This window comes from Aquila chrysaetos, chromosome 1, assembly GCF_900496995.4.
Source record: "Aquila chrysaetos chrysaetos chromosome 1, bAquChr1.4, whole genome shotgun sequence".
Classification (NCBI taxonomy): domain Eukaryota; kingdom Metazoa; phylum Chordata; class Aves; order Accipitriformes; family Accipitridae; genus Aquila; species Aquila chrysaetos.
In genome coordinates this window covers 35,417,614-35,430,015 of record NC_044004.1, presented here as the reverse complement: position 1 = coordinate 35,430,015, position 12,402 = coordinate 35,417,614, and the positions used below count along the sequence as shown (strand labels likewise).

General features: G+C 34.8%; 1 protein-coding gene across 13 annotated transcripts in view; it reads right to left on the bottom strand.

Annotated features, from left to right (window-relative positions):
- The window catches only part of FAT1 (FAT atypical cadherin 1), a 113,901-nt gene that overhangs the window by 64,092 nt on the left and 37,407 nt on the right, over nucleotides 1-12,402 (bottom strand). For all 13 annotated transcript variants that reach the window (XR_003922922.2, XR_003922921.2, XM_030010946.2 and 10 more), the window contains exon 3: nucleotides 10,433-10,747. Coding sequence is in view for 11 of the 13 variants with exons in the window: in XM_030010946.2 (XP_029866806.1) it covers nucleotides 10,433-10,747 (315 nt within the window). In the remaining 2 variants the exon portion in view is untranslated. The remainder of the gene's footprint in view (nucleotides 1-10,432; nucleotides 10,748-12,402) is intronic.

The following is a 12,402-nucleotide window of genomic DNA, read 5'->3' as shown; positions in this document are numbered from 1 at the left end:
TGGCAAAGTATGAGAACAGCTGTTTAAAAATTTTTGATGAATTACAGTGATATGTTCTAAGTGAAATAAGAAATTAAAATGTCTAGTTAAAGTTCCTTAGTATTTAGCATATTATAATAAGGAAGTATCTTTTGGGAAAACAGTTTCCAAATAACTCTACAGGATGCCAGAAAACTTAGCAGAAGTACTAGTTTTAAATGTGGTCTCTCTTATTATAACCACCTTGGAAACAAAACCATAAAGGGAGGGTTTTGATTTCAGTTATCTTAGCACATCTAAGACTCCATCTACACAAAGACAAATGAGATCACTGAATAGAACTAAATATGTACAGGTCATAAAATACTGCCAGCACAAACCAGAAGTCTTTCATTCTTAGATGCAGCTCATAATTTCGTTACAACACCATACTAGTAATTGATGCCACCAAAACAGGGGAGTAAGCAGCCACACAAAATACAGCTTAATATTAAAAATATTCATTTTAATCTAGATAAAATTATTAATTAAAGACAAACTCATCTGAGAAAGTCACAATGTTTTATTTAATTAATATTACATTTTAGAATATAAAAATGTGAAAAATAATATTTAATTAACTGATTTGTAGATATGGATATAAAAGTAGCTAACTGACTGTTATGGACAAAATCCATTCCCTCCAAATTTTGAAGATATGCCTTATAGAAGGGGGAAATTCACCTTCTAAATCTTCATCACTGGATTATTTTTGTTTGTGTCTATATGATTTATTTATTTCACTATTTGTTTTTTATTAATTCAAACAATGAAGATTTCCTTAAGAAAGCTCATCAGTTGCAAGAGATGTTTGGTCTTGCTTTGTCAACTTCAGAACTGGCCATCCAATTTGAAAATACAGTATTCTAAATTTGAAAATGTAGACAAGTTCAAGAACATGTCTCCTTAAAAAGCCAGCAAACAGAACTATATTTCTGTTATTGAAATACATAAAGTTTTTGAAAGACTTGAAAAAGATGAATTAAAAAATGTCATTTGGCATAGACTTTTTCAACATTTATCACAGCATTGACACTGGCTGTGCAAGTTTTTATCTTGAAGGAACTGAGACAGGAGCCAAGAGTAGCATGCCAGAAAAAAAACCATCATATGATCTAACACTATGAATAAAAACAATTTTTTTTTTTTTTTTTTTTTTTTAGAAGAAGAACTGCCTTATTCCAGTGTTCTCTGTATATGGATAAATGAGGTACAGATCAGCACTTTGAGATACCTCACGGTTCTGGGCAGCCTTAAGCCTACAAATAACCTTCTTGGAATTTTCTTTGGCTACTTATTTAAACCCTTCATATGAAAGGATAGTTGAGGCAACAGTTTAACAACTCTGTTAGATACAATTGTCCTTACTATCTTCTCTCCTTTGATGTTAAGAATGGTTTATGGATGACACATGTATTTACAAAAGTACAGTTGTACTGAGAAACTTGTTCAAATGACACTAAGAATATGAGGATATTTCCAAACCATTACAGGTTTTCTTTTGAGGCCCCTTAACTCCCTATACATCTAAACCCTAAAATATTAGTTTCTAAGTGAGAATCTGGAGATTTATACAATGCTACTGCTTTTTTTTAAATTTCTTTTGCTTTAATTGCATGATATTTCCTACATTTACAAGACAGAATACTACCAGAACAAGTCTGGAATCCACTGCAGTCTTTTATCTACTGATTTAAAGGGAACTGCTTTTGTAACTGAACCATATGTAAAGACCTCCATGCAACACTCATGACATACATGCTCGCATAAACTGCTGCTAAAGGTCTTGTCTCAGCTCTCAGAAAAGCTGAAGAAGAATTTTATAGCTGACTCCTAGTTAGCCTTTGACTGTGACTCCCACTGTGAATTTTTCAGATAGATAAATAGTATTACTTCATGTAGAACTATATTTTTGCTGGGACCGATCTTTTACTTTCATCACTCAAAAATCAAGCCAAGCTGGATATGAATCAGGACACTAATTCTGAGTAATCTTCTCTTAACAGGAAACTAATCCATACTAATGTTATAGTAGTGTTATATACACAAACTCCATTAATTTACACTACTCAGAGAGCCTATCAAGGGAAGACTGGTATCTTTGAAAGCCTGTGTGAAGGTGATACTATGCAAGTGGCTCATAACAGTACCTGATCACCCATCTCTTCTCTGGCTAGAATTATAATTTTGCACATTATATATTCCAGCTAAAAAGAACATATGATATAGAAGGATTCTGTCTCCATCACCATTTCTGCATCAGAATATGGGGAAACTGAAAGAAAACCTCACTTTCTTTTATACTCCTGCTTTACAACATAGATCATGACCTGAATGTAGTTCCAGGGACAGAAAAAGGAGAAGGGAAGGACTGCTGTGCTTCCCATTTATATTCCCAGCTCCTACCATTTCTCTTTTTCCAAAGAGATGTAAGAGAATAAAATAAATAAATAAATAAATGAAGCCCCAACACCACCACCTAAAATTTAAAAGAAGTGATCTCTACATGAATGCTTGCAAATAATTTTTAAAATAGCTGCCTACATTATAGCAAATTTTCTATCTTTTCAAGTGGTAAATCCCTAAATATCACGGAGTGAATGGATGTAAAGATGTTATTAGAAATTTCAGAGATATGAACTTCTTTTTACCAGTTCCAAAAGAGACCAGGTTGAAAACCACAAGTCTAATAGCACTTCAAGTGCTTTAAACAATATTTAAAAAGGAAAATAAAAGTAGCTTTTTGCAAAATTAAACTCTCTTTGCAAATGTATGTCTATATAAACTTTTGTCTACTCATGTAACCTTCTGGTTGCAGGAGTTTAACAAACATTTGGGTTAATTCTGGTTACATTTTCAGTAAATGTAAAGGAAAAAAAAAGTCTATTCTAGAGACAGTGTAATCAAATACTTTATTTTCTCTGCATGTGACAGGTAAACAGTTGGGTACATGGAGGCTGCTACATATGCTTCGAGCTGTGTAACATGAATGAACAATAATTGAGCCTTGCATTGTTTGTCAGCTACAGAAGTAACAAGAACAATTTCAGTGTTTGGGTCTTTATTTAACTTTAAATCACATTAGTGTGCAATGTAGTAATACTGGTTTTATTCAAGTTCTAAAATATTAGGTCAATTGGGATTAAAACCCACAAGTAGTTAAACAACAAAGATTTCCTTTGTTAAAATGAAGCCAATACTACTGTGCGGTCACTGGCCCTTCATTTCCTCACTAAGTAATTCTCCAGTGTTATCGGAAACCCACGGAAGTTGTTTGCAGCTGTACCCATTTCCTTTTTCACTTCAGTCAGTCTCCAAATCAGACACACATACACACACACAAAGATACTGCTTTAAAGGTTACAAACAGTGTAAAACAATAAAATCATGTGAGGTGGATGATTTGCCCATGAGCTATTAGCATTTTATAACTTCACAAAGCTCTAATGATTACTAGAGACTAACAAACAGTGAGAGAGACAGACTCAGTCTTACCAAAATTTAAATCCCACTCTTGGATAGAACAAACTTTTTATATTAAAATAGCATTCTATTTTGGGATTGCATAGATAAAAATGTCTTTAAATCAGCACTTAATTTGAAGGTTGATGTTAACTCTAATGCATGTTTTGAGGTGTGGTGTAATTTATGAAACAAAACCTGCCACAATCCTAAATTGCCACAGGATCAATTTAGTGTAAGTTCTTTCAAAAACTTGAGATAGTAAAAAAAAAAAAAGCATAGGAAAAAACAAAATAAGAGCAAAAGTTACATCAAATAATATTAAATCCTAGACAAACACTTATCTTGAGATTCAGTCACTCAAACTAGGAAATTCCAGTCAAGACTGCCACATAATCTTAACTTGACTATCTTGCATATGTGCATTAAGATGCACAGACTCAGGCCTCACTGGGAGCACAGGATACAGTATGTTCCGAAATGGGTAATTACTCAATGCTTCTGCTGGAATTCCCTATGTAAGGAAGGCCTTATCTAAATGGCCTAACTCCTACACCACAGGATTACTAATTTCCTCAAAGGAATGTCCGTGGCATTCTCATGATAATACCCAAGTGCTTCATAAATATGAATGAATATATCTGCACAACACTCCCAAGCAATTACGTCGTACAATTATTCCTATTTTATACCTGCAAAACTGAAGTATGGGGAAATTAACACTCAAAATTAATTTTGTCATTCTGCTGTCCAGGTTATGAACCCAAGTCTAGTTTTTGGAAGTATGCATTACTTTCATATCAAGTTGCATTAAAGGCATAGAAAGCTATATTTTTACAATCAGCATTTCTGCAAATCTGACTCAATATTGTTGTATGGAGCAACATCAAGTAACTCCCTGCCTCATTTGCTATTACTGTTTTCAATTTCTGAAGTAAGGCATGGCTTCTGGAGAAAGTGTTATTTGCTACCCAACCCTGATTCTTTCCCCGTGCCATATCTCATTGGTATAATAAATATAACAGAAGTCCTGGAGTGAAAAATAAGCATACTAATTTGGCAAAAAGATCAGAAATTATTTCTTGCCTGAATACATGGGCAAGGTAATAAAAAAAAAAGTACAAGGGTCTTCCCTCACCCTATATGGATACTGGTTAAGATTCCAGTTTCTTCCTCAGTAATACTAAGGAGAACTGCAACTCCTTTTGCTATGCAAATGCAGCTTTTGCCATTCTAACGGGCATACTGCCACTTCCAAGGTAGTATAAGCTTCTTTCAAGCACCTTAACTCAGCAGTCTTTGAGATATTAATTATACAAAGCCTGTATCATTGAGTAGCAGCCATATTTTAAAGTAGTGGCATGGCAAAACTATTCCATCCATATGGAAACTGATACAGAGCCTAGGGGAATTCAGTGAGCTCCTTTTGTTTAGGGAGAGTTCAGTCTAATGGCTCTAGTTCTGCAGCAATTTAGGATATTCTCCTTAGCTCTTAAATTTCCATGTTTTACATATGACTTGTTGAGCCATTATTGTTCATCCGTTAAAGGTGAATACCTTTCTTTTAATTTCAGGTGGAGTTTGCAATCCCACAATTTAAAGAATAAAAATAGAAGAAATCTACAAAACATAGGAAATGATAGAAAAAGAATTTCATTGACAATGTCACTCTGGGGAACTGTAAGTATAAATTTTAAATTGGGGAGCTAGTTTGCAAACTACCATTACAATTCTTACTGGGTGCAACAAAAAGCTTGTATTTTATGCATGTCTCACTCTCTTGTCTCAGACAGGAAGAAGTTATGTGTTTTGATTGAAAACTCTTAGTAAAATAAATACAATAACTCTCTTTTGAATTGACACTAACAGATCCATTTCTAAATGGTTAATCCAATATAGATTAGAAATTATATAATCATAATTCATAAACAGCTCATAAACGTACACTTACATACAATGGTATTAACAGCTATTATTAGTAGATGCCATATTAATTACCTGTTCCACTTTCTTTAAGACTTACTGCAATCCTGCTATTAACTGTCATGCTTCCAACATTCGTCCTCAAAAGCAATAAAGCAAATTATTATAATATGAAAGAATCAAAGATGGAAACAAATACAAATTTGCCCACTCAATATGATTGTGTTCACATAAAAATAAAAATATTCAGTAATTTAATTCAAACAATAAAACATTCACTTTTAAGTGAAATAGCTCATTACTCACTCCCTAAAGCATCCATTTTTTGTCCATCTCATTGCTTTCTCAGACAAAACATATCCAAATGCATCCAATGAAATATGGAAACTAGCAACTACAAGTATTTTGATAACTAAGTTTCAATGTCTTTGACCTTGTTACAAGGTAATTATGAAATGGAAAAAGAAAAATACCCCAAAAATTCACATGCAAATAAACCACACCCACAAGAAACAGTGAAATATTACCAATTTACTTTCTATCATACATACCAGAGAAAACACTGTATGTTGTGAGCTCCAAAGCACGAAACCCAGAACTTGTTTACTGTTACATAATCCTTTGCTTTACATAAGTGTTGCTAAAAGCACCAATCTTTTCTGATCCTCAGTGCAGTAGCTCTAGGGGTAAGTGGTGAGATTAACCATAGAATCCCAAGATGGGTGTTCTGAATATCTATCAAATTCTGCCAACTCCAACTCCTTCCATCTAAACATATTAAAATGCCTTGGAACTCTACCATTTTGTCAATTACTTTTGTATTTGCTTACAAGCTATTTTGCAAGAAGTTAAGCAGATATGAAGTAGTTACCATAACTTACATATTTGCCTACAATTCTATTCAGGTCGAGCATTGAAGTTGTGCAATTAGACTTTGCTCTAATTCTTTCCTGCAAATAACATTATGATAACTATTTTTATTCCACCTGGCCAGCTCATATGTACAGCAGGTTTTTTTCATTACATGGAAACTCCAAAACTAAAGAAAATGGTATTTTATTTGCTTTAATGAAAAGCCAGGTATATCTGAAAAGATTACAAAATGTCCTGTGATGTAGTGTTATATATTCTGCGCCAAAAAGTGAAACAATTTCTGCATGGAAAAAAAACTTAGCAAAGTTTCTTTAACTAAGTTATTTTACAATTAGTTAAAATAAGAAAGATGTTTTTAAGTGCCAATGAAGATTTACTGAAGGGGATACTCAGAAACTGATCACTGTGAGAAGCACACATACTACTTCAGCTAGTAGCATTTTTGAGAAACAGATCAGTCAATCAATAGATCTTATCACGAAAAGAAATCTCTTCTTTCTGTGAAAGATGAACTATATCCTACATAGGTCCACATCAGTCAGTTTCACCATCTAAAAATGCAGGATTATTGCACAAGGACACAAGACATCTTAGTCTGGAGCCTATAAAATTCTAGAAATGAATTAGCTACTTCTAGAGAACAGAAAGCAGTATTTTACTTGACATAGGTTACATGTAGGTTATTGCTATTTATAATCTGTATTACTATTACGTGTGGGAGTTCTAACCATGGACCACAATACCACAGTGTTAAATTCTATAGAGACAGAAAAAAGATGGATCCTTGACCTGGAGAGGAGACAATAACATACTATCAGCTGAAACCTATTTTTAACACTCACCACATATTTTAAGAATCCCAACACTAGCCTTGCCTTAACTCAGGACTGAACGCCATTACAGTCCTCTATTTGCCTTTGGGGCTGCACAGCAGCCCAAAGTAACAAACCTAACTAACACACACTCAACTCTTACTCTGTCACTTTCAATGTCACAGTGGGATACAGTTAAAGACCTGATTCATATTCCAGCCCTATCTCCCCTTTGGCTGGAAGGGGAACCTGGGGCCCTGTGAAGGTTTCTCTCCCTTTGACAAATACCTTACAGTGGGATAGCCTCACAAGGTCCAAGGGTAACATACCCTGCACAAGCAAACAAGACAGGATTTGATCTCACTAATTCTGTCAAAAGTTCTTCAGCTGAGCCCTATTTTAAATAATTGAGGGAGATAAAAAACACTGTGTTATAACTACAACAATAACTAGTGTCTTTTAAAGTGATTTTTCAACTCCTTAACATCCCACTCCTAGTGAAAGCGCTTTCACCCCAAATAAGATCTATTCAGGTTAAACATATTTGATTTCTAATAGACAGAAAAGACACTTGGGAAGTTACGAACCTGATAACATCAGTCAAAACTCATCTTGATCACTGCGTTAGTGCCTAGTGCAGATTGACATTTCAAACCAAACATGTACAGGAAAAACAAAACTGCCCGTTAGATCACATGAAATCCAGCGTCCTATTTAATAGGGAGATAATATACATGAGCTAGCTATTTAATATCAATTGAACTATACTTGAGTGCACTCTGGGAACACGACAGAAAACAGCCAAAGAGGTTTTCCTTCTCTTCTTCTCTGCCCACCTCTTCTCTTCCCCTTCTCTCTATGTTTATTATGTCTATCTAGCATTACAATTTTAACAGTAATAGACATCAATGATCCCTGTGATTTTAACTATATTTAAAAAAAAATTTTCTCCTGATGAATGTAAATCAGAGGGATATTCTTTTCCTCTCAGTGCTTGTATTCTGAAATATACTTATTTAATTATTTCCATTTGGGATTTTGTTGTTTCCCCCCCCCTTCTTTAACACATAGCTGAGAAGGACTCCAGACCGTACTGCTTGCTTCTACAGTATGCATGCTGCAATGAAGGCAGGTAAGAAACTCTCTTGACAGAAAAACTTTATTAGCTTTCTATTAAGTGTTCCTTATCACTTCACCATCTAGTGTCTTGAGCTCCCTCAAGCTCCCTTTCTAACATAAATGAGATCAGCAGTAAGGTACTGACGTGGAAAACTACAAACTGTCTGAAGACAAGTCACCATCTCCTGCTGCACTGATTCTTCTATCCATTAAATAGGAATAAAGATGTTTCGTCATCTCAAAACTTAGGTAAGGAAGGCATGCAAGTGTTTTTAAAACAAAGTTTGGAAAATGATGCATAATGACAGAAAGCAGAGCGCAGCAGGAAAAAAGCGGAAGAAAGAGGAAGAGAAAATGAGCTACAGAAAAAATAAGGAAAAAGCAACCAAAAACAGTTGGCCAATTATAAAGACTAAATGAATGTAGGTACAGTTTATGTTCACTTGCAATTTGAGCACTGCAGTCACTCAGTTCTTTCCACTCAATTCACAAGCAATTTTACTCCCATTTTTATCAACATCACTGATGGAGACGATAAGAAATATCAAAGTAGCAAGCAAACAGTACTTTTCAAAACCAGAAAGGCCAAGGAAGACGATAAAAGAGTGGAAAATTTTTCCTTTTGTATCATGTGTAAGCAGAGAAAGACAAATAAAAATAAAGCGCACACACACAGAGTTTCTGTATTCACTTTATAGGACTTTGCAGTTGAATTTTTCTTGTTTTACTTCTTAGGCTGCCTTTGTTCTAAAACCAATGCTTCTATAAATATAGTATTTAGATACAGGTTTTAACTATGCTAAAGATCTTCTGTTGCTTGTAGCTATTTCATATGTCTCTCTTGGCAATGTCTTCACAACCAGATGCAGCACATGCTGACAAAGAAGTTATTGTCAGAAATAACCCCAATAACATACCTGTGCTTGCACTCAGAGCTTTGCTGATACAGCAATTACAGCTGATACAGCATGCAAGTCTTTCATACCCTGAGCTGAAACAACTATGAAACAGAATGAAGGCCATAGTGTCAACCCAGCCTTCAAAACATATTTTTCACCCAATTTTTGCTCCTTTAAATCCCTGAAATTCCCTCCACGAATGAGCAAGAGCTAAATGAATAAGGCTCCTATTGCTCCCTTCTCCTTACTGGGTTTGTTACAGATTAAAGTCACTATCTACACCTTTACAAGACCTCTAGTCTAAAAACGTCTGGATTCTGAGAAGAAATTTCTGGCTGAGTGAATCAGAAGCACCTCCTGTAATTTGTACTGTGAAACAGTACCTATGTGAAACATATGAAAAGCTAAGCTGTGCCCAACCAGAAAAATATTATTTAATTAGAACCAAACCCTTCTTTACCCTTTGAAAAGATCTGTGGAAAAAACATCCAGTATATGTACTATTTTCTCTACATTCATTCAGAAGCAAGGGATGGCAATCAGCCTTTACATTGTTTTCAAAATCGCTGTGTAGCTTCAGTTAAAATGGATTATTTTATTTGCTTCCTGTCTCTCTGCCCTACTCACATTTCAGTATTTGTAATTCACAGTTACTAAAAGGTCACTTCTTTCTTGTATTTGTACTTTCCTGTTAAAACCTCAGTGTGTTTTTTCTGAAGCTTTCCAAACAACCACTAAACTCAGACTCTTTCTTTTCATTACATAACAACCACACCTGCAAATTATCTTCCAGATTTTATATTTCTTACAACAGCAACAGTTACTTACAAAGATAGTCCCTTCTGACTGTGGGACAAATGAGTTTGCAGTTAATAAATGGCTTGCATTACTTAGACTAACACTACCCGCAAAAATAAAAAGCCTGACAAAAAACCCTATGCATCAAAATTGGAAGACTGAGACTGCTAAAAACAGTTTGGATGAAACTAAGCTAAAAATATGTATTTTTACTGTATATTTACTGCACTACAAAAACAAATGGGTGTTGACCAGTCTAGAGTGGAGCTACTCTAAAATAAACCTTCCCAAAATGTGCACGATGCAGATGTCAGGTACTTTGAACCAACTGCTTAACTCTCAAATCCTCTTCTACTTGTTTGTATAACTTACTAATATTGACACAGCTCAAGATACCAGGTTAACTCTAACTATTGTGAAAGCATGGCTACAATGTTAAACCAAAGATCTTGGTTTTGCCTGGTTTATGTATTTATGCAGATAAGTTGATTCATTCATATGTAAAATAAACCACTGTATTGTACTTACCAGTTTTGGGGTTTATTGAAAAGAATCCCTGTGGATTTCCACTTGTAATCTTGTAGGTTAACTTTTCACTTGAGCTAGAATCTGGATCAAATGCCTCAATTTGAATGACGGATACATCTTTAGGTGAGTTTTCCATGACCTCTGGGTAATAAACTGGTTCTGTGGTCTGAGGAGCATTATCATTAACATCCCCAACTTCTATGTAGATTTCAATGAAAGATGATAAAGGCACAACACCTTGGTCTGTTGCATAAACAGTTAACCAGTAATGTGAAGTAGTCTCACGATCCAGGCGATCTGCGGTCTCAATAATACCTGTTTAATAGGAAGAAAGGTAAATAGAAAATGCTCAATAAATATGCAGAAGTGTGTAAAAATAGAGTAAGCAACAAGCTTAAATAAATGAATAAATAAAAATGAATACAAGTTCAAAATAACTGACATTGATTCTACAATCTGTGTTAATACACACAGACAAACATATTGAGGCTAACCTGAAGCCACAAAAAATTACTACAACAGTTTTCAGCAATTATGCATTACAGATATTAAAACAATATATTACTTAATTTCCTTTCCAACATCCTTTGAGATTTATCAGATCAATTAGCACTATTCATAAAAGCTATTTTGCCTAAAAGATTAAATATAATGAGTAATTCACAGTCTTCTGGGACTTGAATGACCCCCTTTACTCCTCTCTGATTATAGTGAATTTTATACCATATTAAACTATCTGATTTAGATGCCAAACTCTTGAACTGTTTACCATTCTTCATATTAATGAGCAGCTATTTAGATGTGAAACATTCTTATCTGTGTGCCCAAATGAATTATTTAACTGAATTTTCTTAACGTGCTTAGTGGGTTCACACAGACATTTCACAGAAAAGAAAACAAAAGTTATACCTGAAGCTAATCTTTGTAGCAGCGGGACCAACCAATGGCTGCCATTACTCTCTCTGGCAATGGAAAGCAGCACTTAGCTCAATTTTACACACATAAAATGAATTACCATTTAAGGAACACCTCACAATTCACAAACTTAATAAAAATCTGTCTGCTGAGTCTACAGGAGCTTGTCTGAGCCAGAACTAAATAGAGAATGAAGAACTCAAGTTTTTATCCACTGTGAAGGAAACACAGATCTATTTTTTATAAGCAGCTTACAGGTACAGTCATACTATGCATGTGTCAAAAGGCTATGCGATGTGGTGTAACCTATATGATGGCGGATGAATATTAAATAGATTAACGGAGCCATGGCACAATAAAACTTTTCACTTTCCTTTTCCTGATCCAGTTGCTCTTACAGGTTGTCTGATTTGAGATATTTTCTAAATAGAACTTAAAATGAACCTGATATGTGTCAGGGTGAGGGACAGAGCAAGCCCTTGTAACCATTTCTGTGGAAATCTTGAAGGGCTTTGTCATACATAACATACTTACCGTTTGTTATACTGACACACACCAGGCCTAATCGGGATTGGAGCTGAGATGAGTCAAACTATCACCATGACAGCTGGTTTTGGACTCTGGATACAGCCACATATCCTGACTATGTGTGATGCGGTCCTTCTCCTGAGCTCATCTACTGCACACAACATATATATACCATCAGTAAAACAGGACCTCAATAAAACTATGCCACTGTACTTTTACAGGAGTTCTTCGGGAAAGGAAGTAACTCTAAGTATCATTTCCTTCACATGCTCCAGACACTTTTTTTAATGCATTATACCAGCTGAGCAAAATGAGATAAATATTGATGAATTACTCATTTATCCATTACTATCTTTGCCTTGTGGGAAGCTGCATAAAGGTCTGATGATGATCATTTGAAATTTTAAGATGTCAGTAAGATCACTTCAGGTCTGGAGGGGATAGCATCTAATGCTTAGACCTGCAAAATACCCATATATAACATTTCAAACCACACAGCATTTCAGAACTACCACCAGATGTCAGTG